The 27,839-nt window shown below is 45.1% G+C and overlaps 1 protein-coding gene and 1 long non-coding RNA gene across 2 annotated transcripts in view; one reads left to right on the top strand and one right to left on the bottom strand.

Moving 5' to 3' along the window:
- Nucleotides 1–9,745, top strand: part of LOC144261034 (uncharacterized) — a 21,123-nt gene extending 11,378 nt beyond the window's left edge. Inside the window, exon 3 of the long non-coding RNA XR_013345122.1 lies at nucleotides 9,649–9,745. This is a non-coding gene — a long non-coding RNA (uncharacterized LOC144261034). The remainder of the gene's footprint in view (nucleotides 1–9,648) is intronic.
- On the bottom strand, nucleotides 8,986–27,839 carry IL7 (interleukin 7). The gene is made up of 5 exons (XM_077810099.1): nucleotides 27,331–27,839; nucleotides 22,128–22,267; nucleotides 19,453–19,539; nucleotides 12,571–12,726; nucleotides 8,986–10,190 (listed from the first exon to the last, which is right to left on the bottom strand). The coding sequence occupies exons 1-5, from the start codon at nucleotides 27,338–27,340 to the stop codon at nucleotides 10,041–10,043; spliced, it is 543 nt and encodes a 180-aa protein (XP_077666225.1). The 5' UTR covers nucleotides 27,341–27,839; the 3' UTR covers nucleotides 8,986–10,040.

Raw genomic sequence — 27,839 nt, 5'->3', positions numbered from 1 at the left:
GGAGAGCGCGGGGGGTGGGGGGGTAAATGGCCCACCTTGATTATCACTACAAAAGGTTTTCTTTCCCCCCCCCCCGGCCCGCTCTCCTGCTGGTAATAGCTCATCTTAAGTGATCACTCTCCTTACAGTGTGTATGATAACACCATAGCATCCGATGAAGTGAGCTGTAGCTCACGAAAGCTTATGCTCAAATAAATTGGTTAGTCTCTAAGGTGCCACTAGTAGTCCTTTTCTTTTATCTTTTAACCAGTTACCAATCCATGAAAGGACCTTCCCTCTTATCCCATGACAGCTTACTTTGCTTAAGACCCTTTGGCGAGGGACCATGTCAAAGGCTTTCTGAAAATCTAAGTACACTATATCGACTGGATCCCCCTTGTCCATATGCTTGTTGACCCCCTCAAAGAATTCTAGTAGATTGGTGAGGTGTGATTTCCCTTTACAAAAACCATGTTGACTCTTCCTCAGCAAATTATGTTCATCTATGTGTCTGATAACTTTGTTCTATATGATAGTTTTAACAAGTTTGTCCAGTACTGAAATCAGGCTTACTGGCTTGTAATTGCCGGGATCACCTCTGGAGACCTTTTTAAAAATTGGCATCACATTAGCTATCCTCCTGTCATTTGGTACAGAAGCTGATTTAAATGATAGGTTACATACTACAGTTAGTAGTTCTGCAATTTCACATTTGAGTTCCTTCAGAACTCTTGGGTGAACACCATCTGGTCCTAGTGACTTATTACTGTTTGTTCCAAAACCTCCTCTAATGACACCTCAATCTGTGACAGTTCCTCAGATTTGTCAACCAAAACGAATGGCTCAGGTTTGGGAATTTCCATCACATCCTCAGCCATGAAGACTGATGCAAAGAAATCATTTTGTTTCTCTGCAATGGTCTCATTGTCCTTGAGAGGTCCTTTAGCATCTTGATCGTGCAGTGGCCCCACTTGTTGTTTAGCAGGCTTCCTGCTTCTGATGTACTTAATTTTTTTTTTTTTTTGCTATTACTTTTTGAGTCTTTGGCCTTCCTAATTATATTTTTACACTTCACTTGCCAGAGTTTGTGCTCCTTTCTATTTTCCTCACTAGGATTTAACTTCCACTTGTTAGAGGAAGCCTTGTTGCCTCACTGCTTCTTTTACTTTGTTGATTAGCCACGGTGGCACTGTTTTGGTTCTCTTACTATGTTTTTTAGTTTGGGTTATACATTTAAGTTGAGCCTCTATTATGGTGCCTTTAAAAGGTTTCCATGCAGCTTACAGGGATTTCACTTTTGGCACTGAATCTTTTAACTTCTGTTTAACTAACTTCCTCGTTTTTGTGTAGTCCCCATTTCTGAAATTAAATACTACAGTGTTGGGCTGTTGTGGTGTTTTCCCTGCCACAGAGATGTTAAACTTTTATATTATAGTCACTATTACCAAGTGGTCCCGCTATATTCACCTCTTGGACCAGATCCTGTGCTCTACTTAGGACTAAATCAAAAATTCCTCTCCTCCTGGGGGCTCCAGGACTAGCTGCTCCAAGAAACAGTCATTTAAGCTGACAAGAAACTTTATCTCTGCATGAGTGTGGATGGTGTGTGGCTGGCTGAGGGAGCTGCAGAACCCTGTACAGGGCAGTCCTGCCAGAAATCAGGGAGAGCGAGAAGGATCTCTGAGCTGTTTTCTGGGACTGCATTAGGAAAAGGCCCCGAGGTAAGGGTGAAGACACCGCAGGGAAGTGGCCCAGGGAATTAGAGAAGCCATGTGACATAGTTAAAGGGACTCAGCAGACAGCTGCTATCTACAGGGTCCCTGGGCTGGGACCCAGAGGAGTGGGCGGGCTGGGGTCTTCCCCAACCCCCATAAACCACTGGGGGAAGTGGCCTGTACACTGAGGCACCCCCAGAGGGGGGAACTGAACTGCAGCGGCCCAGCTGGAGAGTTGTGGCTGGAAAGGCCCTAAGAGGGGGAAGACTGTCAGCGGGGGGGGGGGACCTATGGCACTGCTCTAACCCAGAGCAGGGACAACTTGTGACAGACATTACAGGGGGCACTGAGAGAGACCCCAGTTGGACTTGTACCCTGGAAGGAGTTTTGCTTTGCTTTCCTTTCATCACACAGACAGACTGTGTGTGACTCGGCCAGAGGGCTGAGTCACCAAAGGCAGACCACAGATGGCAGGGGGGACACTCGCAAGAGGTGAATGCGCCCCATTACAGTCTGCCTCCTAGCAGAGGAGCAACGATATCATCAGCACCAGGCCTACTTACACACACGACAGGAAAAAACCCTTCAAACCTTGTAAGAGGACAAAGAATCCCTCAGCCACCCATAGTTCGCCACAACTTGGACCTCAGATTTGACTAGTTAGTTAGGAGCTTTGAATCGGTCCTAGCAAACCAGTTTGGAGACACTGTGCAGATTTTATAATAGATGAACAGCTTTCACCTTGGTTCTAGGTTTTGGATATAATAAGAACTCTATACCGCCCAGTTCAGATAATTTCCCCCGTACACCCCCCCACACACACATCACTCCCTCACTCTTTGGGGACCACTCTCATGAGAGACTGTTAGGAACAGAGGTACAAGCACTTCTGAACATGGGAGCTATAGAACAAGTTCCCATGACAGCCAGAAACAGAGGCCCTAAAAGCATTTCTTCCATAGATATGCAATTCAGTTATCCAAGCGGCCATAGAAAACATGACTGCAGTTTATTATATGAACAAACAAATGGGACTCATTTGATTCACCTATACAGTGAAGTGATAGAGATATGGGATTTGGTGCATACATTACAACATTTACCTGATAGCTTTACACACTTCAGGAGAACACAACGAATTGGCGGATCGTCTCGGCAGACAATCATCAGATGCATGATTGGTCTCTAAAAACTGTGGAAATTCAGGTATCTTCAAACATTGGGGGTTCCCTACTCTAGATCTGTTTGCCACCAGTCTAAATACAAAATGCCCTTCCTTTTGCTCATGAGCAGGAGCAGACAGCCAATCTTTGACAGATGCTTTTCTCCTAAACTGTGGAATGGCTCTAAAGTATGCATTTCCCCCATTCACTTTGATTTCCAAAATTTTAAACAAAGTAAAGCAAGATTCAATCAGGATGATCTTAGTTGCTACAGAATGGATAAGACAACAGTGGAACACCAACCTACTCCACTTACCCAAGGGCAACCACTGGACTCTACCATGATTGACTGATCTTTTAAGACAGTTCCAGGGGAAAGTGCTCCACCCACACCTCAAATCTCTACAATTAACAGCTTGGGCCACAGGACTTTGATGGAAGAGTTTCAGCAAATTCTTATTAATGCTAGAAAACACTCAACTAGAAGGTGTTATGTCTGCAAATGGAAAAGATTTACTATATTGGCAGGAAATAGGAATGAAAATCCAGTCTCAGCCCTGATTCAAATGATCTTAGAATATCTATTACACTTTTAAAAAGAGGGTCTATCTGAGTCATCTATTAGAATACACTTAGTGGCTATTTCATCGGTACACATGCAGCCTAGAGACAAACCCATTTTATCATATAACATGGTAAAGAAAATTTTGAAGGGTCTATTGAATCTTTATCCACCCACTAGAGATCCTGTCCCTTTGTGGAATTTAAATTTAGTATTGACTCAGTTAATTTCTGCCCCTTATGAGTCATTATGAGATTGCTCCCTTTTTCACCTTTCAGTAAAAACAGCTTTCATTTTGGCAATCAATTCTGCTAGAAGAATATGTGAGTTGCATGCATTAATGGATGATCCTCCCTATGCTATTTTTCATAGATACAAGATGGTCCTTAGGTCATGTCCCAGATTAATTCAAAAGGTTGTCTCCAATTTTCATGTAAATCAATATATAAACCTGTATTTTTCCCAAAACCTCATATACATAAGCGAGATGCTAGATCACATTCCTTATATGAAAAAGAGTTCTCTCATATTACCTGGATATAATGAAGGTCTTCAGATGTTCTTCTAAATTGTTTGTCTCTTTATTGGTTCTTCAAAGAGTAGGGCCCTTTCAGCTCAGTCACTATCTAGATGGGTCAGACTTGGTATTGAGGAGTGTTAAAGGTGAACTTCACTTTCCCTTCCTTCTTCTCTTAGAGCTTACAGTACTGGGGGGTGGCCATATCTACAGCATTTCGCAGACATGTTCCTATTGTGTTTTGCAAGGCCATTACATGGGCTCAATATGTACTAGATTTAGAATTTGTGTCCAGTGCTTGTTTTGGTAGGGCAGTACTTCAATGGTTGTTAAATGAGGGCTTCACCCCTCCTTCCTTATAAAGGTACTGCTCGCCAAACTTTCCCAAGAATAGGAATATTCAGACGGCACTGGAAGAAGAAATGGAGGTTACTTGTAACTGGAGTACTTGGAGATGCACTCTGCACATTCACACTCCCTGCCCACATTCCCTGCTTCTGCAGAGTCCTAATTGTATCTTTACTTGGTATTCTGCATTAGCATTTGGAAGGAACTGAGGCAGCAATGGCACCAATGCCTCTCCCGTAGCCACATCCCAGCTCTGATGCGAACTCGAGGGACAGAAAGTGAGGGGCAAGGTTTCTCTAATAGGCACTGTTACTAGAAGGTTCCACCATCCTTGCTGCACTGGATCGGCACATCCCCAAGAATATGAATATACAGAGTGCATCTTGAAGAACTCCAGTTACTAGTAACAGGTTTCAGAATGGTAGCCGTGTTAGTGTGTATCAGCAAAAAGAATGAGGAGTACTTGTGGCACCTTAGAGACTAACAAATTTATTTGGGCATAAGCTTTCATGGGCTAAAACCCACTTCTCTAAGGTGCCACAAGTTACTAGTAAGTACCTTCCATTTCCTATGACCACCCTTACGCTGGATCAGGCTGTAGATGTGATATATCTTGATTTTAATAAGGCTTTTGACACAATTCTACAACATATTCAAAAGGAAACTTGGGAAATGTGGTCTAGATTAAATTACTATGCTATATACTCAGTGCTTATCAGTGATTCATTGTCAAACTGGGAGGGTGTATCTAATGGGTCACGCACAGGTCAGTCCTGGGTCTGACACTATTCAATATTTTCATTAATGACTTGGATAATGGAGTGGAGAATATGCTTATAAAATTTACAGATGAAACCAAGTTGCGAGGAGTTGTAAGGACTTTGGAGGAGAGGATTAAAATACAAAACAATTTTAATAAATCAGACGGTCTAAAATCAACAAGATGAAATTAAATTAAGTGAAAGGAAGGAAAAATCAAAAGCATATATACAGAATGGGGAACAACTTTCTAGGCAGTAGTACTGCTGAAAAGGATCAGGGATTATAGTGGATCACAAATTGAATATGAGTCAATAATATGCTGTTGCTAAAAAGGCTAATATCATTCTGAGGTGTATTAACAGGAATGTCTTATATGGGACACAGGAGATAATTCTCCTGCACTACTTAGCTGTAAGTTTTGATTTCCAAATAGTTCTCGGTTTACAACAGCTTAATTTATAGAGCACTATGATGATTCATACTTCCTGCAATAGGCTATGAAGGCAATGTTGCCAATTATTGCCTGTATTCTGTATACATTGGCCAGATGGAAAGATTATGCTTTGGTGAAGCTGGCGCCATGGAATCCCTTCTTAGACACTCTGCAACCCTGAAAGAGTAGGAATATCTTACAAAGCAATCAGAATAGTCCAAATTTTGCAAGTCAGTGAAGGCTCATGCAGTTTTATGGAAGTACCAGCTCTTAGTCACATATTGTAGCCTGTATAATTTTTAAAGGTGAGTTTGTAGGTGACTTATTTTTATTACATAATGAACACCCAAAAAACCTACAGTAGAAGAAGGTTAAGATTCTGAAGGCAAGCACTCAAAAGTTAAGAAATTCTGGAATGTGCATCTTTAATTCCACAGGCATATGCATTATATTTGTGTTTAATGACATGATCACACACTATTTTTCCATGGGACCCCTGCTCATCAATGAATGAGTAGTTCTTCAATATTTTATGTTTATCTGCCTATTTCAAAGTGTGCCCCCAGGCTTTATTTTACTGCCACCATCCCAATGCTGCCCTGAATACAGCATTATTCACTTCTTCAGGGACATTTCCATCATCCTCTTGAAATAGGAACCAAGTGCTTCACATACAATAATGAATTTGTCTTCACATCTCCTCTGTAAAATTTGGTAATAGTATTATATCCCCATTTTATAGCTGCATAACTGAGATAAATGAAGGCCAACTGTCCACTAATTTGGGATGCCCAATTTGTGGGAGACAGGGTCTAATTTTTCAAAGCCCTTAGCATTTGTATAGCACGTTACATGTTCAAAGCATGGCTCCAACTGACTTCAGTTGCAATAGTGTGTGTACTTCAGCACTTCTGTAAGTCAGATCCTAGGTGGACCCTTAAAACGAGAAACACAACTAATGGCCAGCTGTAAAAATGTTGGTTTACTGACTTGTCCAGCATCACATAGGAACTCTGTGGCAGAGGCAGGTGTGGTGTTCAGATTGAAAATCACTCTGAGCCAAGGAATCTGACAGTGTTTCCATTTCATTCGGTGTCTGACTTCTAACTGACCAGCATTGCACATGAGCCTTCTGCGTAACACAACTTGTTCCAGCTGGCTCTTGCCAAACCCTCTTAAAGGTACACTTCCCCACAACAGGGATAGAATCCAGTTCTCCAGGGTGGCATTCAATTTCTATTACCATACGACTATCCTTTCTCTTTTTACAGTCACCTGCCTTCTTCACTACGTACCTTCCAACTTCTGCAACAAATGAGGCAGAGGCCCTACAGACAACAGCCTTTTTCATTACACAACCCTGATTTGTTCCTAGAGCATTGTTTATCCTGTGCACTGAATGAGGCAGGGGTCCTGTGAAAAAATGTGTAATCATGTAATTAAAGACTGCATCATAATGCATATGCATAAGAAGGCTGAATTAATGTGCTCAGTCCCTGCATTCCTGGGCTGGAGCGTGCTCAGTGCAGATTGATTTTCTGAGACTTTACCTGCCAAGTCTCTAATGAGGATGTGTAAATTGGAATATTTGAAGGCTTATATCTTGGATCCAATTTTCACAAGCATAGCAAAAGGCACAACTCTTGACAGCAGGGTGACCCACTTTGCCAAATTTCAAGCCCTTAAGAGCATAAGGGCTCCCATACTGGGTCAGACCAATGATCCGTCCAGCTCAGTATCCTATCTCTGAGAATAGCCGCTACCAGAGCTTCAAGGGGAGTGTAAAGAACAGGGCAGCTGGAGTGATCCACCCTGTCTTCCCCTTCCAGCTTCTGGAAGTCAGAGGTTTAGGATTGCCCTGAGCATAGGGTTACACCCCTGACCATCTTGGCTAATAGCAATTGATGGACCTCTCTTCCATGAATTTATTTAGTTCTTTTTTGAACCCAGTTATACTGTTAGCCATCACAACACCCAATGGCAATGAGTTCCACGGGTTAACTGTGCATTGTGTGAAAAATACTTCCTCTTGTTTGTATTAAACCTGCTGCTTATTAATTTCATTGGGTGACCCATGGTTTTTGTATTGTGGAAAAGAATAAATAATACTTTTCTCTGCACCATTCATGATTTTATAGACTTCTATCATATCTCCTCTTAGTTGGGTGAACAGCCCTACACTTTTTAGTCTCTCCTTAGCTGGAAGCTGTTCCATATCTTTGATCATGTTTGTTGCCTTTCTCTGAAACTTCTCCAGTTCCACTGTATCCTTTATGGGATAGGGTGACCAGAAATGGACACAGTATTCAATGTGCGGGCACACCATGAGTTGTGGCATTATGCCATATAGTAGCATATATGTGCCATATAGTGGCATTATGATATTTTGTCTTATTTTCTATCCCTTTCTTAACAGTTCCTAACATTCTTGCTCTGGCGCATGGAATGCTAGAGTTTCTCAATGGAAAAGTTGCAATAATTTTTTTGAACAAGGGCAAAACAATGTAGGCTTCCCTAATCTTGTTCCTTGAAATAACTCAAGCTTCCAATAAATAAATATTAGCCTGAGATAGACACCTTGCATTGAAAATTTCAGCCTGAACAATGTGGAAAAGTTATAAGCAACTGAAAACAGGATCTTATAGTGGGAAGTGTGTGATGGGGTGTGCACCCTACATCAGTCCTGAAGAAACTGAATTAGGTGAGGTGGGCCCAATCAGTCAGTTAAGCTGCAAATAGGGGAGATTTAGCTTGTGGGGAGGCCCCTAATTCGAATGAAACTCACCTGGAAGGGAATAGGTGGGGCTTCTATAAAGTCAAGAAACTGACAACGGTGTGGGAGGCTGCATGGAGGAAGCCTGTAGTCTCTCTCTCTGAGGTTTAGTGAAGTGGGGAGGATAGGAACCCTCTGAGAAAGGATTTACTTAGTAGGCCTAAGAGAAAGGGGTCTGGAGAACGAAAAGCTTGGGAAAAGCACAGTAGGAAGTAGTCCAGGGGTGAGAGTAGTAAGGTTGGTGTAGCCAATTAACTGCTCGCTACAGGGCCCTGGGCTGGAACCCAGCATACAGGGTGGGCCAGGGTTCCCCTCATATCGATTGGTAGAGCGGTGTTGCTTGGGGCAGTGAATGGGAAGAGTGCCTGAGTCACTGCAGGATTGACATAGTCAGGGTAGTGGGCATGAGGACTGCCTGATGCTGCATGTGCAGAGACTTGGAAAGACTTCCTCTGAAGGGGAAATCGCAGTGTGGCTTGGCTGGAGGGCTGAGTCACAAAGCAGCCATGGTGTGACTCCATCAGTGGGAGGAGAACAGCAATGGTGGAAGAGAAGAAAAGGGGCACTGAACCAGGCGGAGCGAATTGCCGGAAGGAGGTGCCACACAACACTGAGTAGAACACATGTGACAGTCAGTTAACCTTAACTACAGGTGGCATTATCAGCTCTGTCTATGATATTCTCATATACCAAAAAACTAGAACAGAAGCAATGATACCAAAAGAGACACCATTTTGTTAGATATATTACAAGTGGGTTTTGTTACAAAAGGAGTAGTAATATCTAAGTAAGAAATTGTGAGGTATAAGCAACTAATAAATATTTATAAATTCATCAAAAATTAAATATGGACATATAATTAGTAAAATGCCAATATATTATTCTCTGAAAATACTCATACATATCTTAAGTCATGTCTGTTTTATGTTAAATACACTATGTAAAATATATACACTAAAGTCATCACCATTAATGTAAGCTATTCTAACTATTCCTGCAGCTAACTGTGATTACCAAATCCACAAAGCTAGTATTTTCTCCAGTCAGCTGATCTTCCTCATGTTCAGGAGCTACCTTTTTCTGTATCCACAGGCCTTACTCTGTCTTGCCTCTAGCTACTTCAGCAGCATCTGTGCTAGATCCCTCCAAAACTGATACCTCTCCCTAGGCTGGGTAAAAATAATTCATTCCCATATCCTTCTGTGGCAGAGACCTGGTTTCATTTTTTTGGCCTTAAAAGCAGCTTGCAGATCCCATCAGATACCAGTACTTCAAATATTATTGCATCAGCAGAACTGGCTCAGGAGCCATTCTTAACTAGCATAACTGTTAATTTTGATCCATGATGTGGCTACATAAAACATCCTATTAATTTGACATTTTTCTTTCCTTGCAGTTTCCAAGGCAGTAGGCATCGCAGTAGGCATCTAAAAAGTTTCTTCTCACCTTAAAGTCATATAAAAGTACTCAAAAAACATGACCAAGTACCTGTAGATAGCTACAGAGTCTAAGTACTTTTCATTGTGTGAAGGTGGGGCTACAGCATTCTATTCTGTTTGTCTTTGCTTCCAATTGTGTTGTTAGCTTCCACTTCTTGTACTTCAGCAGTTCAATTTGTTGGTTTCCAATGGCTTTGTCCCCAGGAACAAGGCATAGGATCGTCTCATCAGGACTTTGGCAAAAAGTATTTACGTAAGCAGACAGATACACTTGAAGAATGCATGTAAAGTGCAAAGGTATCTAGCAATGGCACTTTGAAAAAACAGAAAGGACTGCATCTTAAGTTTTTTACCTAGCAATATCTTTTTCAAACTTATTCCAGCAGGATCTGAGACTAGATATAGTTTCCTTTAGTTCACATAATTCTTGGCAACATTTTTTCTTGGGGCCTTGTGCCCCTGTTGTGTCTTTGCCGGTTTGTGTAACCAATATGCAAACCTGTAAAAGAACAGTTTTTAAATTGTTAATCGAGATGAGCTTATGTTCCTTTCTGCAGACAAATACTTTAAAACATAAAACAATCAATAAATATAATTAACCTAACTGAGCCAGAACACTGGGCTACTCACAATAAGGCCATAGAATCTTAGTCACTTGTGATCACAACCAGATTAAACCACTAGAGTAGGGCTGGGCAAACTTTTTTTGGCCTGAGGGCCACACTGGGGTTGTGAAACCGTATGGAGGGCCGAGTAGGGAAGGCTGTGCCTCCATATACAGCCTGGCTCCCCGCCCCCTCCCACTTCCCACCCCCTGACTGCCCCCCTCAGAACCCCCAACCAGTCCAACCCCCCCTGCTCCTTGTCCCCTGACCACCCCCTCCCTGAACCCCCTGCCTCTAACCGTCCCCCCAGGACCCCACCCCCTATCCAACCCCTTCTCCCTGTCTGCCCCCTCCCGGGACCCTGCCACCCCTAACCGCCCCCCCCCGGGACCCCACCCCTTATCCAACCCCCCCTGTCCCCTGACTGCCCCAACCCCTATCCACACCCCATCCCCTGACCACCCCTCCCCCCCACCTCCACAGAACCTCCACCCCATCCAACCGCTCCCTGTCCCCTGGCACCCCCTGCCCCTTATCCAACCGTCCACCGCTTACCATGCCGCTCAGATAGGCAGGACTGGAAGCTGCGCCACCCAGCCGGAGCCAGCCGCGCTGCCCACACAGCGAGCGGAGGCTGCAAGGCAGGGGGGACAGTGGGGGAGGGGCCGGGCAGGACGGTCCCACAGGCCGGATGTGGCCCATGGGCCGTAGTTTGCCCACCTCTGCACTAGAGGCACAGTGGCTCTTTACACTAAACCAGAAAACTCAGTTTTGACTCCGAAGAAAGCAAGCCACCTGCTGAACTACCAGCACACCTTCCTGTAGCATCCAGTGGTGCTCTGAAGGGTTCACATGCAAGTACTGAACTGGCCTAATCCTTGGTTAGTTAATGCGTATTAAAACCCCAAATCCAATTAGAGCAAAAGCTTTGTTATCCGGCATGTTGGGGGAATAGGGGGGTGCCAGTTAATCAAATATGCCGGTTAACTAAGAGTTATACATTACCAATTGTAGGGAGATGGGGTGTGGAAGGGGATGTGGGGCTCTGGGCTGGCAGTGTGGGGTCAGAAATTAGGGGTTCAGGGTGTGGGAGGGAGAGCCAGGCTGAGGACTGGGTGTGCGAAGGGATGAGGGCTCTGGCTGGGGGTGCAGGCTCTGGGGTGGGGCCAGGGCTGAGGGGTTTGGGCTGCAGGAGGGGGCTCCGGCTGGGGCTATGGGGTTCGTAGTGTGGGACGGGGTGTGGGTGGAAGAGGGGGTTGGGGTGGGGGGGCATGGGCTCTGGGAGGGAGTTTGGGTGCGGGAGGGAGCTCAGGGCAGGAGGTTGGGGCACGAGAAGGGTTTCAGGGTGTCAGATCTGTCCTGCACTCACCTGGGGCGGCTCCCCACAAGAGGCAACATGATGTCCCTGCTGCTCCTAGGCAGAGGCACGGCTGGGCGGCTATGGTAAGCACTAACACTTTTCAAAATAAGCACTGTGATAATATTTTTGAACCATAATTTTTCAGTTTCACCCTTTAATAGTACAGTAAAAGCTGAGCTATCTGGGACTTTACCCACCAGAAAGCTCTATAGATGTCTGATCGTCATTGAAAGTCTGGTTGGCATGGGGCCGTCAGGCTCCCTACCTGGCTCCGTGTAGCTCCCCGGAAGCAGAGACATGATATCCCTGCTGCTCCTAGGTGGAGGAATGGTCACAGGGACTCCGTGCGCTGCCTCCACCCACAGGCGCCGCCCCCACAGCTCCTACTGGCCACAGTTCCCAGCCAGTGGGAGCTGTGGAGCCAGCGAGGGGGCCAGGGGCAGTGCACGGAACCCCTGTGACCATTCCTCCACCTAGGAGCAGCAGGGATATCATGTCGCTGCTTCCAGGGAGCTACACGGAGCCAGGTAGGGAGCCTGACGGCCCCGCACCAACCGGACTTTCAATGACGATCAGAAATCTATAGAGCTTTCTGGTGGGTAAAGTGCCAGATAGTACAGTAAAAGCTGAGCTATTACAGGGTGAAACTGAAAAATTAAGGTTCAAAAATATTATCAGAGTACTTATTTTGAAAAGTGTTAGTGCTTACCATAGAATCTTTCCATAGACGTCAATGGGCTTTACATCAGAGCCTTAAACTCTGTATCAAGGGGCATACTATATAGGATGAGTTTTATAACGTTTCATTTTGGTTGATGGTAGTAACCTTCTATTCTGAAGAGCCTTAGAGAGCAATGTACTTTCTTTTTTAGATAAAAATATGCAATAATTTGTAGGCTCTCCCAACAACTTACCTTTCTATTTTTGTTCCCCCTATCACATCTGCACTGTAGAATTTCTAATGTCATACATGAAACCACAGCAGTTTGCCATCTGAAATCTTTGTTGATCTTTTGTTTATTAAAGAATTTAAGCAAGTCACATGCCATATTCTGTAATGACCTTATTTCCTATGAAGAAAGAAATAAAGAAAAGAAGCCTTGAGTTTGCGTTCCCTTAGATTTTACAGTTTCAGTAGGCATTAGCTTGTTTAGCTTGTTATGCTGTTCTCTTCCAATATATCATGTGACTAAGCTGACTAAATTTTCAGATTCTTGTAGTGTATGAAGCATTACTAGATGTGTTGAATTCAGTCTGCAATTACAACTGACACTGGTGGGTTTTGACCTTGTCTAAAGCAAACTAATATATCAAATTTTAAAAAGTGATTCTGTGGTTATGACAATTACCTATGTGTGAATTTATAAATATTAGTATGTATAGTAATGAGTTTTCTCCCCTACCCCCCATTAACAACTTTGGCTTCTACATGGGGACAATGTCTGCCACATTATTTTACAAATACTTCTTACTAGAAAGTGCAGATTACTTTGTAAAAGATGTCTTACATACATAGACTTAAAGATCAATATCTGAAGTGAAGGTTTAGTTGTATTGGTAACACCAGAAAAAATTCTGGTAGGAAGATAAAACAAAGCATTTGAAAGATTAACGTTTACTTGTCAGCTAACTGACACAAAGACGGCATCCTGTTCTTCATTACATATTGAATGAAAATATTTTTTAAAAATCAGTATTTTGATAAGTGAATATAATCTCTGTAGTATGAGATATTGGCTTCTTTGGATACAGAATTACTATTTAAAGATTCAAATAAAATCAAGTAATTATGTGCAGTATGCATAAATTTTAGGCCCAGAAAAGATTAAAAGGAAATTATTTTATTAGCTTTTAGGAGCCCACTATGCTTGACTCTGTACAAACATGGAAAAAAAGATGGTCTCTGACTCAAAGAGTTTATAAGCTAAATATAAGAAACTGATGGAGACAGACTGACAGGGATGGGAGGAGGAGTATAAGGAAACAATGAGACAATATTGGTCAATATGATAGGCTGTGGCCTCAGCACACCAGCAGTCTAACCATTGCAAGTTTTAAAATGAACAGTTCTATAATACAAATTCTGAATACCAGGACTTGCTGTGATTACAACATAACAGTACCCATCAACAGAATTTGTCACACAGGGATTGGATTATACAGAAAAGAAATCAACAACACACAAGGCAAGTAAACTCTGGGGGGAAAAATGTACTAACCTTTCTGGAACTGTTATTCTTCGAGATGTGTTGCACATGTCCATTCCAATGTAGATGTGTGTGCACCCCGAGCACAGCTGCCAGAAATTTTTCCCTCAGTGGTATCCATCGGGTCGGCTCTGGTGTGTTCTAGGGCAATGTGTCCTTTGGTATATAGGGCATTGCCAACCCCATACCTCCTCAGTTCCTTCTTTCCAGCCAACTCTGATAAGATGGGTAGGAGGGTGGGTCTTGGAATGGACATGTGTAACACCTCTTGAACAAGTTACAGAAAGGTTTTCTTTTTTGAGTGATTGCACATGTCCATTCCAACGTAGGAGATTCCCTAGCAGTTGTACAGGTGTCCCTAGCCTCTGTTTGCTGGAAGCTGGGAATGGGCGACAGGGAACGGATCACATGATGATTACCTATTCTGTTCATCCCTCTGGGGCACCTGGCATATGCCACTGTCAGAAGACAGGATACTGGGCTTTCTTATGCTCTTCTGTAGGTGGACGGCTCAGAGTTTACTGACATGCTGACTGCAACTCAGCTTGGCTAAATCCAGCATTGTCCCTAGCCTGCTGAGTGACGGCATAATGAGAAGCAAATGTGTGCACCAACAACCAAGTTGCTGTGCTAAAAATGTCGTGAATAAGGACCTGTCCTCAAAACGCTGCTGAAGACCCTTTGTGTCCTTGTTGAATGAGTGGTTAGGATGGGAACACCTGCTAGTTTGTTACACATGTGATCCATAATGTCATCCATACACGACATGATCCATAATGAAATTATCTGAGCTGAGATGGAGAGACCTTTCATCTCGTTTGCAACCGCTACAAACATCTAGGTGGATTTCCGAAACTGTTTGGTCCTTTCTATGTAGAAAGCTAGTGCATACCTAACATCTAATGAGTGGAGCCTTTGCTCTTCCCTGTTTGTATGTGGCTTCGGATAGAAAACCAGTAGGAAGATAGCTTGATTGCTATGGACCCGGGAGACCACCTTTTGGAAGAAGAGCAGGGTGAGGACACAACTGCACCTTATCCTTAAAGAACACTGTGTACAGTGGCTCCAAAGTGAGGGCACAGATCTCTGAAACTCTTCTGGTTGAAGTAATGGCCACTAAGAAGGTCACCTTTCAGGAGAGGTACAGTAACAAGCAAGTTGCCAGTGGCTTGAACGGGGGACCTATAAGCTTTCATAAGACAAGGCTGAGGTCTCGGGGGAGGGGGGACTGGCTGTTGCACCTGAGGGTACAACCTCTCAAAGCCCTTAAGGAAATGGTTAGAAAGATGGATCGGTCACCCAAGGGTGAAAAGCAGAGATTGCTGCCAGGCGGACTCTAATCGATGCCACGCTTAAACTCTAATCGACTGCAGTTTCAAGTGCAGTAAGTACTCTAGAATGAACGGCAGTGACAATCACATAGGCGAGACACCCTTCTGGGAAGACCAAATAGCAAACCACTTCCATTCTGCCAGGTAACTCACTCGGTGGAAGGCTTTCTGCTTCCTAGTACAACCTCAAGGACCTGCATCAAGCAGGCTAGTTCTGTGGGGGTTAGCCATGGAGCATCCAGGTCATCAGGTGGAGGGACCCAAGGTTTAGGTGGAGCAGATGACCGTGGTCCTGAGAGATCAGGTCTGGATGTAGAAGTAGTGGGATTGGTGACGCCACTGAGAGTCCAGCAGAGAGGCAAACCAATGCGGGCAGGGCCAAGCCGGAGCTATCAGAATGACCTGCACTTGGTCCCGCTTGATTTTCAACAGGACCTTGTGCACAAGTGGAATAGGAGGGAAAGCACAGAACAGGTGACCTGTCCATGGAAGAAGGAAAGCATCTGAAAGTGACTCGGGGCTGTGACGCAAAAGGGAGCAGAACTGGTGACACTTCCTGTTGTGCTTTGTAGCAAACAGATCTACCTGGGGAGTTCGCCACTGCTAGAAAATGACCCCAACATCTAGGCAAGGGATCACTCATGGTGATCAGACAAGGATCTGTTGAGGTGATCTACCAGCTCGTTTTGTGCTTCTGGTAGGTAGGAGGCTTCAAGATTAATCAAGTAGGTTATACAAAAATCCCACAACTGAACTGCCTCCCAACACGGGGGGGAGGAAGGCATAGAACATGCCCACCATGTTGTCTGTTAGAACCAACGCATTTTTGCCTGTAATATGAGGCAGGAATGCCCGACAAGCCACAAGGACTGCCCTGAGCTCCCTGATGTTGATGTGCAGAAAGAGCTCTTCTGGGGACCACAGGCCTTGAGTTCTCAGGGGACCCAAGTGAGTTCCCCAGCCCAGTGCTGATGATTCTGTGGCCAGGGATAGTGATGGATGGGGCCATGAAAATAAGATGCCCTTGCAAACCACCAGTGGGTCCTGCCACCGATCGAGCGAGTTGAGAACCAGGCAAGGAATTGTAAGGATCATATCCAGATGATGGCAGTTTGGTGAGTTCACCGAGGCCAGCTATGTTGGGAGAGGTCTGAGGTGTAGTCTCGCGTATGCACTACATAACTACATGTGGCCATATGACAACTCTGACAAACACAGATCAGATAAACTCTATTCTCTGAAATGGGGTAAGGTTGGATCTCTGTGTATTTATAAGCAGACCCAGGTCCTGGAAAGTCAACTGGATGAGGTGGATGCTGGACTCCTCCTGAGCCCTGGTTTGGCCTCTGACCAGCCAGTCAATGAGCTAAAGATATACCTGCACCCCTTGGATCCTCAAGAAGGCTGCTACTACTGCCATGCACTTTGTAAAAACTTGTGGGGTAGCTGACAGGCTGAACGGGAGAACTGCAAACTAGTAGTGCACATGATCCACTACCAATCTGAGGAACCTCCTATGTCCCTGAAAAATTGGTGCGTGAAAATAGGCATCTCTCAAATCAAAGGCGATGTACCAATCCCCTAGATCCAGGGAGGGGATGGACTCCAAGGAGACCATACAGAACTTTAGCTTCTTGAGATAACTTTTAACTGGCGCACGTCCAGGATAGGTCTGAGACCCCCCCCCATGTTTTTTCTGAATCCCAAAAGCCGGGAGTAGAACCCCCAACCCTTAAATTCTGTGGAACCTCTTCCATGGCTCCCACCTGTAGAAGCGACTGCACCTCTTGGGCCAGAAGTTGCTTGTGAGAGGAGTCCCTGAAGAGGGATGGGGAGAGGGGTGAGGTGGGAGGGAAGAACTGAATTGAAGAGTATATCCCACTTCTATTGTGCTCAGTACCCAATGGTCTGTAGTAATATGGGACCATTGCCTGGAGGAAGTGGGACAAGCAGTCCGCAAACAAAGGATAGGTTGGATCCAAAGTTTCTGTGACTGGTATGGTGTCCTTAAGTGCCACATCAAAAGGCCTACTTAGAGCCCCCTGAATATCTGGGAGGAGCGGGCACTGATGTTGAGGAGGACTGGGGTGAAGGCCTCTGCCTGAAGCCTTTACTCCTCTTTCTCTGAGAGTTCTGCAGGGCAGGCAGAGGGAAGAACCAGGAGGAATGTTGGGGCCTATTATGCTTCTCAAAGACACCAGGAGTGTACAAGCCCAGGGACTTCAGAGTATCCCTGGAGTCCTTGAGGTCATGAAGCTTGAAGTCTGTCTGCTTTGAGAAGAGCGAAGTGCCCTCAAAGGGAAGGTCCTAGAGGGTCTACTGAACCTCATCTGGGAGGCCTGAGACTTGGAGCCAGGAACCCCTACACATGACCACTGTGGAGGCCATGGACCTGGTCTCTGAATCCTCAGCATCCAGGGCCACTTGTAAGGAAGCCCTTGCTACGAACTTCCCTTCCTCCACCAAAGAGGAGAATTCCCATTTGGTCTCTTGGGGCATCGAGTCCTTAAACTTTAACAAGGAGTCCCAAGTGTTAAAGTCACATCTGCTCAGGAGTGCTTTTCATTAGTGATCCTGAGCTGCAAACCCTCAGTTGAATAGACTTTCCTCCCAAACAGGTCTAGCTTTTTTGTGTCTAGCTTTGGGGATCACCCTTTGTAACCCCTGTCACTCTTGCTCATTGGCAGCAGAGACCACCAGGTATCCTGTGGAGGTGAGGGTGGGATGAGGATGCAAAAACTCCTATTCTCTAGCCAGGACAAAGTACTTCTTTTTCAGCCTTCTTGGCCATGGGAAGTAGGGACACCAGGGTTTACTGTAGGGCTTTTATTGGGTCCATGATGGCTTCATTGAGGGGAAGGGTCACAAGATGTCCACCAAAGAGTGGGAGGACTCCTGAACCCCCTCCACCTGAAGGCCCAGGTTTTGGGCCACTCTCTTAAGAAATTCCTGTTGGGCCTTATAGTCATCACGAGAGGGTGATATGTCAGTTCCTGTCATGGCCTCACCAGGAGAAGAGGAGGAGGAGGCTTGCACCGGCAGGGAGCACTACAACTCTTTGCTTTTGGCACGAGCCAGGTCCCGTGATGTTGGCTCCTGGTACTTGGTACCAGAGCCTGGATCAGGCTCTGCTTGAAGAAGTGGCAGCACTCTACCCTCACAGCCACCGAGTATGAGCACCTCCATCAAGGACCCTGCATAAAGGGAAATGCCAACAGGTTCCAGAAGGACCACTGTGCAGGCACCTGCCACTAGCCAGCAGGCCAAGAACTCGACGGTATGGCCTGGCCCAGGTCCATTGCAGGATAGTGCCGACTTGCCTATTGGGGCTGGCTCCTGTGGGAGATATGTGACTCCACCTCTGACTCCAAGGACGAGAAGTCTCTGTCCAGAGACCACGGAGGAGCAGTTCCCATTGGTGCCAGTGACCAGTGTCAAGGCAGGGAAGACTGGAACTGGGCCCTCATGGCCAGCTTCCCTTTATACAGTACCAAGGGCTATGGAGTGGCCCAGTGCAGGTCACACTCTGTTCTAGTCTCCATGCCTGGCCATCCTAGGGGTCGGGGAATGTCCTCTCTTGAGTGGCATTTTCTTTTGTTTTTTCCTCAGCACTGGAGATGCTGAATGGTGCTGATGTGCCCGGACAGCGGCAGGAGTGCCCCTCAGTGACACCAAGGTGCTTGGTGCTGAGTTTGAATGGCTTGGCTCCAGTCGAGGTCTGAGCACTGCTCCTATTAAGATGGACTTCAGCCTAGCATCCTGGTCATTTTTGATACAGGGCTTGAAGTCCTGCAACTCTTGCAGCGCTCCCAAAAGTAAGCTTCCCCTAAGCACTTAAGGCAACTGGAATGTGGGTAGGCCAGAGGCACAGCCTTGCTGCAGGAGCCACAAGGCTTGAAGCCCAGCCACCAAAGCATGCCTCAGTACCGGGAGCAGAGGAAACTAACTCTAACAACTACAAGAGAAACTATGAACAAAACTATATGTATATAGAGAGAGGAAACAAAGTCCACTGAGAAAGACTTGCAAGAGAAGGACAGAGCATTTCCAGCGACCGTCATAGGTGGTAAAAAGGAACTGAGAGGACGTGGTCAGCAGTGCCCTATATACCAACACTATGGATGTGTAGCACTATAGGGCACCAGAGCTGACTTGACAGATACCGATGAGGGAGTATTTTCTGGTGACAGTGCTCAGGGCGCGCACACACCTATATTGCAACGGACATATTCAATCATTCAAAGAAGTTGTCTTTTACCTGAGTATCATTGCAGAAAATTGCACTGGGGTTTTCATGTCTTTTATTCCTGCAGCACCTGTCACGATACTCTTCAGACATATTTTCCTATAATAGATCATATGTTAAATAATGTAACAGTGTTCTAATCAAGTTGCCTTGGTTTCTCTTTCAACAGTTCATGAGCTTTACTCCTTACACTGCTTTTTGGGATGGCATCAAAAATAGCAGTGGAAATAGAGAGTGCTGAATTTTTTCTTGGCAAGTAAGCTAAGGAGGAAATAATTTAACTATAGTTTGCAAGGGTAGCTGTTTATAATTTTGAAACTACAGATTCCACTTAATTACTTGATTCTTAACAGTGTTTTTTTTTTCTTTTTGTTTAAAGTTTATTCTCTTAAGAAATATACACAGGTTGAGATTTTCCAAGGCATCTAATGGGATTTTGGCATGCATCTTCTATTCACATGAAAAAAAAGTTGTGTCTAAATCCCCTAAATGTCTTCAGCTGTAAGTCTTTCCCCTTTGCTCCACCACTGTTTGTTGCCTTTGTTTCCTCCTTCATGTCACCCAGATACCTTGTAATACCTTGTAATACCTCTGGATCCCAATGGAAACACATTCTCTCTCACTCTTCTTTCTAACCCCCCTCTAAAGTCTCTCTGTACCTTGCAGAAGAAATGAGTTAATTCATATCAATAGTATGTCATCCTGTATTTTAACAAATACAAGAAAGGTTTAGTCATCTCCATCCTTTGGGTTTCCCTTTGTATTTTTGTTGTAACTTTGTCAGAGTTTCAGAAGCACACCTGAGCAAAACTGAGACAGTAGAAGTAGACTACTTTTGAGACAGTAGAAGTAGATTGTGTAAACAGGGAGGTACTCAACACAAAGCCCTGAAGAGTCAAATAGTCAAAGACATAAAACAATTAAGAGAGCATCAAACAGCTTTGTTTACTGAAGTGCTGAAATTCCATTCTAGACACAAGGGCCCGCCAGTCAGCAGCTCTGCCTGCCTTTTTTCAAATAGCTTCACAGTAATTGCTCTGGTTGGTAAGTAGGTAGGTAGGTCACGGGGTGGGACAAAAAGACAATGGATGAAACCCTAGCCCCACTGGAATCCATGGCAAAACTCCCCTAGACTTCAAGGGGGCCAGGATATAACCCACTAGCTGCCTGTAGTTAATGTCTCCAGTCACCAGATATGGAACAAAATCACAATGAGCATTGCCACATGTAACCTCTAATAGAAATCATAATTTACTCTTGCCATTCTTTTAAGCTCACCCATAATCTGGGGGGGAATGATCATGGGAACCTTGGTCCTTGAGAATTTAAGAAACGCATACCATAGTTTGGGCGAGAAATCAACATTATTCTCTCTGTGGGGTGACATTGCTTATTGACAGTCAAAGTTTTTATTTTATTCTTTAATATTTTTGCTCTATGAACCACTGCATTTACAGAAATCTAGATCAAAGTTAGCCTTGAGCATAACCTTGCAAATCCTGCTCCGAGTCAGACTAGACAGAGATTAGTAACTAAAGGGAAAGTAACAATATCTTACACACACTTCAGCAGCATGGTACTTATCAGAAGTATTAATTATGGTGGCTTGGTGAGGATAAGGAGGTAAAGATCCTTCTGCCTCTAGATTCCAGGTTCAAACCAGAACATAGGTTTTGTAGTAATGGAAAGTTATTTGCTATCACTCTATGATCTCAGGCAAGAGGTTAGTGGACACCTTCTACCACACAAACAGTATTACTAACAGTTATTGCTGGTAATCTAAACAGACAGACAAGCACTGATTAAACATGGAGACTGAACTAACCTCTCCAGAGCTGGGGTAACACACATTGGCTGCGAAATGAGGGAATCTGCTTAGTAGGTGCTCGTGCTACCCCTATTCTGTGAGATTTCAATATTCACAGTCCCATACCTTTCATGAGCACTAAATTCACAGCTCCTTAAATACAAGTTAAATAGCAAATACTTTCATTTTTTCCCAGTCTCCTGTGGAATTCTAACAACTAGGAATGATTCACTTGATGTAGAGAGCTGTTGACTTCAGCATTCTATTTAATGTGCTGGCACAAAGATATAAAATACTAGGTTAATAGTCTGGGTATGTCAGTCTTCTGGATTATTGTTATGATTATTATTTCCAAATGGGATCACTGTCAGCAATGAGAGGTAGAGATCAAGACTGCGGGCCAGTTTTTTTAAATGTTGACTCCGGTTTGTGAACATATTCAACAGAGGGCATAAAACTTCAGGCAAAGTTATAAAGAGATGGAAATTATGGGTCAGATTATGTAGCTTCTATTCATATTGAATAGCATTTACAAACACAAGTAGTCTCAGTGACTTCACCACAACTATTGCATAAGTGCTCTCCAATGGGATTAGGTGTTACACAATCTAAACCTAAATGGTTTATATCTCTAACTACCTGTGGCAAGGACACAATCATCTGAGTCATATCATTCGCACTTGCAAATAACGGCATTCACAGCTAGGTGTGAGTGCAAAATTAGAGGCTGCATTGTTATATCCCGTAAAAAGAACTGCACACCCATTTTAATGTGTGCCTTTAAATGTGACATTTAGCATGAATTAACCTTAAAATTATTCACAAAAAGAAGACTTTTACTTTTTAAAAAAATTTAAAACAAAAGAATATGACTACCTACCAGCAAATCAATATCGTGGCTTAGGATATTCTCATACTTTTCACGTATTACAGTTGTATTTTCCATCACACAAGTAGATGAATTTACTGGCAACAGAACTATGAACAGTGGCAGAATCCCAAACACAGACCTAAAAAAAACTAGATTACAACAACATCAATTAAGTATATATTTAATACTACGGAGTATGCTCGATTAACTGTTATGTAATGAAGTCTCTTATAGTAGTTTATCTGGGATTTATTGTTCATCTCTACCAAATAACTGGTACATTACAGTCCATTTTGGGTATGAAATGTGAAAATGCCTTTAAACATACCTTGTCAGAAAAGTATCTTTTAAATGCGTTTTCAGAGTATGTTGCCCTCGGGGTATTAACATAAACTTCATTAATGCTAACAAAAACAATATGTTGAGCGGACAATAATATCCTTTAGTGTATTGTTAGAAATCCTGAAGTACTACAGCAGATGAAGTATACATGTTTGCAAGTATAATTTTATTTTTAAAATATTTGGATTTGTGGGGGCATTTTTTAAAGTAAAGTTAGTGCTCATGAAAGACACTGTCCTATTTGCCCTCGGTTGGGAAGGTTGGGCCCCTCAGAGTCATGCAGGCTGCCAGTCCTAGAAACTAAAATAGCCTCCATGTGCCAAATTTGCTTTGCATGAAGTCAATGCAGAAATCCAACTGAATTCAATGGGAATAGAGTTACAGCCATAGTCCATGTAACAGCTATTCTGTAACATACGTTTCGCCACAGCTCCCTGCCAATGGACCTTAATGCTGTCTTGGAAGGATTACCTCTAGGAATAAGAATATAGTTCAGTCTTCACACCCCCTCAATCCCTCTCTGCTGATATTGTCAATTGTGTAGTGTTGATTGAGGATACTACAGAGTAGACAGCTACCCTGTAGAAACTGAATTGAGAAACTCTTTTCATCGCTGTTAGTCAAATTTCACAGTCTTTTCTTGGGCAAATTTCCCTTTGACTTTTAGTGAGAGTTTTGCTTGAGTAACAGGCAAATTCTTTATCCCTGTCTTAGGTACTTCCAGGGCACCCATCACCAAAATCATAAGCCACTGAAAAGCCATCCAAGGGAAATAATTTATGGCCACTAACAGTCAGGGCTGGATTTAAACAAGCCAAATAAAGGTGACAGGCTCAATATCTCATGACACATTCCCTGACCTAGTCAGGTCCTAAGAACGTACATACAAGAGACATATAACACACATTGTACAGGAAGCCTGGGCACCTAATTTAGGGCTGTGGATTACACTAGCTGGCAGGGTGCCTAAAAGTTAGGCATTGCAATACTGAGTCTAAGACTCCTCAGTAGATCTAGCCCTAGGCACCTTTCTGCATCTTTAGGCTCCTAACTAACTTTGAAAATCTGGTCCAAAGAGCTTCGTAATCCCTTGAGAATAAAGACATAAATATAGTAAATATAAGGCTGTCAAAGCCTATAATTTATTAAGGCTGTATCTGCCATCTATGTATTACATAATATGTCCCTGATCCTGCACTTAAACCTCTGACTTCTACAGAGTCATACAGTTTAAGGTCAGAGGGACCACTAGATCATCTAGTCTGACCTCCTGAATATCACAGGCCACCAACACTGCCCCACACTCTATTCTAAATTTGGTTGTGAAGTTTTATAGCCCATAGGAAATTAGATGATTAGTATGCACCATTGGCAGAAGCCTTGTAATGGCAGGGAAATGATTAAGTGAGATGTACCCAGATAACCCTGGCAAGTGACTGGCACCCATACTCTGCAGAGGAAGACAAAGGAAACACAAGGTTGCTACCAATCTGACCTGGGGAAAAATTCAGTTAGACTCCGAGCATGTGAGCAAGAACCAGTCAGGCAAGCACCCGAGAAACAGAATGCTCAGTGACACCCCAGAGCCCTGGCCCACTCCGTCCAGTGTCCAATCTCCAGCTGTGGCCATCTCTGAAGCTTCAGAGGAAGGCGACCAAAACAGAATGAAAAGCCGCAGCAGGTGGCCAGCTGAAGTCCTGAAGCATGTGCTCTTAGGAACATGAGACATAAACTGGAAGTGAGCCCCAGGGCTGCTGAACCCTATCCCATCATACAATCACACTTACACCTTGTCCAGCTCTCTCCTCAAACTAATTAAGTTGTTTGCTCCCACAACTCCTACTGAGAGGCTGTTCCAGAACTTCATCCCTCTGATGGTTAGAAACCTTCTCCTAATTTCCAGCCTCAATTTGTTCATGGCCAGTTTATATCCATTTGTTCTTGTGCCAACACTGTCCTAAAAAGCTCTTTACCTGCCCTAGTGTTTACCCCCCCTCTCCTCCCAATGTATTTATAGAGAGCAATCATATCCCCTCTCAGCCTTCTTTTTGCTAGGCCAAATGAGTCAAGCTCTTCCAATCTTCTCTCATATGATAAGCCCTCCATTCCTTGTTCATCCTAATAAATCTTCTCTGCACCCATTCCAGTTTGAATTCAACTTTCTTGAACATGTATGACAAGAACTGTACACCATATTCCAAATGAGGTCTTACTAGTATCTTATATGATATTAATACTTTTCTAGCTCTACCAGAATATATCCGAGGATTGCAGTTGCCTGTTTCACAGCTGCATCACGTTGCTGGCTCATAGTCATCCTGTGATCAAGGAACACAGCCAGGTCTCTCTCCTCATCTGTCACTTCCAACTAATGAACCCTCAGCTTGTAGCAGAAATTATTATTAGACCTTAGGTACATGACCCTTGCACTTTGTACTATTGAATTCCATCCCATTTCCATTATTCTAGTCTTCAAGGTCATCCAAATCTTCCTGTATAATATTCCAATCTTCCTCTGTACTGACGTTGCCTCCCAACTTTGTATCCCCATCAAATTTCATTAGCATACCCCTACTTTCTGTGCCATGGTCAGTAATAAAAATATTGAGTAAGATTAGTCCTAAAACCAATCCTTGAGGAATGCTACTAGTAACCTTCTTCCAGTCACTTTTTGGCACAATCTGTTACATTCTCCCCCTTTAACCAGTTCCTTATCCACCTTACAATTCTTATACTAATCCCCATCTTCTCTAATATAACTAACAATTTCCCAGTTGTTTTATATTTCAAAAGACAAATAACAATGGTCTAAGTCTGTCATCTGTGCAACAAATTCCATCAGTAACCCCAAACAAGAATGGTTTCAGAGTGGTAGCCGTGTTAGTCTGTATCAGCAAAAACAATCAGGAGTCCTTGTGGCACCTCAGAGACTAACAAATTTATTTGGGCATAAGCTTTCGTGGGATAGAACCCACCCATGAAAGCTTATGCCCAAATAAATTTGTTAGTCTCTAAGGTGCCACAAGGACTCCTCACCTTTTTTTATTAAACAAGGATGAATCACATCCCTTACACATATCAGTATATGGCAACAACACTGTAGCCATAGACCCACTTAATCTAGCAGTTTGTGATTAAAGATAACCTGCAAAGGAAAAAGAGTTGGGCCTATGCCATTATTATTATTATTTGCTTCTCTATGATCTATAAAGAAGGCCTGAAAGGTTTGTCGGGGTGTATGTGTTTTTTTACATTAGTAAATTAGGTCCTAATAAACCCATAATACTGATACTATGAGAAGAGCTAAGAGAGAGCCAGACGATTGAGAAAGGAAAGGATTTTCTGTCAGATTGTTTATAATTAAAAAAAGTGAACATCTATTTATCTGCACTGACTCATTGCTGTGTTGAAGGAAATGAAACTTTTAACAAAGTGAACATTCTGCTCTTCCAGTGAAAGTATGAGTTCATAAATCCCAGTTCCCAAAATCCCCAGCCAGCAAGAGTTAACATTCATGGGAGTTTCAGGCAGAGGAAAAAGCTCATATTTACAAAAAGCAACCTTTAGTCCCTTCAGGGTACAAGAAGGGAGCCAGGCAGGCACACTATCAATGTTCTTCCACCCAGGGGCAGGAGATCACTTCTTATAATCACAATGTTATACCACCCTTGCAATATCTGTGGATTAAGCGACAGTAATGGAAAGCTACCAGGTTGTAGCATCCTTGCGGGGTTTCAATGCTTCCAAAAGCCTCCAAAGGAGGCTGTTCAGAAGCACCAGCAGGTCCAGTCTGGGCTTTCCCTGCTGTGGCTCAGACCACTGGGCAGTCAGGGTCCGCTGTGTCCCTCAGCCCCCCAAGCCATGGAAATGCCCCATTGGCCTGAAGGAGAGAAGAGCGTGTTACCTTCCTGCACCCAAAGCTTCCCAAAGCAGGAGCACGCATGAGTGGGGGGCAAGCAGGGGCACAGCCCCCCTAATCAGTGGGGGCACAGTGGGGGGAGGGAAGCAGCTCCTCTGGCCGCGCAGGGCAGTGCCCTTCCAAAAGCAGCCGAAGTTTTATTCCTGCGCAGGCCCCTGCCCCAGAGCAGGATTCTGCCAGAGCCTGCAAACCCAGGAGGCTTAATACATCTCCCTCCCCCTCGGCTGAGGTAGGGTGACCAGACAGCAAGTGTGAAAAATCCGGATACTTTTTCCCCCCGGGGATAGCTGCCTATATAAGACGAACCCCCTAATATTGGGACAGCTGGTCACCCTACGGCTGAGGAGCTGCTGGCCGGGCGCGTGGGGACCCTCCGAGACACCTGTTTGGTGCCTGCCTCAACTTTGAGCTGGGGTCGGTGCAGCGTGCCTGCTTGCCCCCGGCTTGGCACGGCATGCCGCGGGCAAGGCGCACGCCGCGGGGAGGGGCGGCTATTCCCTGCTGGAGCCGAGGGGGGACGGGCGGCAGCGGACCCGCTCCCGGGAGGCCAGCCGCTGCCTGGGGGAGCCGGTTTCCCTGCGGGGCGTCCGCGGGCAGGGGTTTGCACCGGCCTTGCTCCCTTGCCCGCTCCCCAACTCCTGCAGTTCCCACCAACGCAATCCTGATTTCCCGACACCGGGCGGGCTGGGAACCGGGCGCTTCCACTTTCGCTCTGAAAAGCTGGGAAATTCCCGGCCGGGACACGGAGGATAAAAGCACCGTCGCGGGCGCCGCTGCTCCATTGCGGGCGGTAGCTGCCAGGGAACCAGCGGAGCCGGTGAGACGCGCGCCGCGGGGCAGCGGGCAGCCTGGGCTGAGGTGCAAAATCCGCCGGGGCTGCGCGCCGGGAGGGCTGCAGGAGTCGCCGGCTCCGGGGAGGGAGCGAGGGTCCCGCGCGCGCGCGCCCCTTACCATGGAACATTGTCCGCAGGGAGAGGTGGAGAGCGCTGCGCTGGTGGCTTCTCGGTCATGGTGGTGGCAGAGGCTTGTGCATGGTGCGAGGCTGGTGCAGAGCGCGAGGGGAGGCTCTGGGAGTGCAGAATCCGCCGGGCCAGGCTGCGCCACGCGCTGCTGTGCGAAGGAGCGGGAGTTCCCGGACTCACCAGCCCTCTGGCCGCATCTTCCTTGGCGGAGACCCGCTGGCTCCGCGGGGCTCTGCTTTTCCCATGGGACTTCCGCGTGCACAAGTTACTTTCACTTTCTGCTCTGCCTGTGTGGCCCCTGCTCTCCAGCCAAGGCTGCGGACTCAATGGCTGCACCGCGGCCAGGGGCCGAACGCGGGGCTGGGCAGGCGCTCCCGCCACGGAGCAGGTGGGACAGCGAAGTTAGCGCGCTTCCCCGCCCTCCGCGCAGAAAAGCGCCCCGCGCCCCGAAACCTGCCCAGTCAGGGGATCAGTCCGCGGGTCCACCCCGGTAGCTAC

This window comes from Eretmochelys imbricata, chromosome 2, assembly GCF_965152235.1.
Source record: "Eretmochelys imbricata isolate rEreImb1 chromosome 2, rEreImb1.hap1, whole genome shotgun sequence".
Lineage (NCBI taxonomy): Eukaryota > Metazoa > Chordata > Testudines > Cheloniidae > Eretmochelys > Eretmochelys imbricata.
Note: the sequence above shows the minus strand (reverse complement) of the source record. Positions and strands in the feature narration are given on the sequence as shown.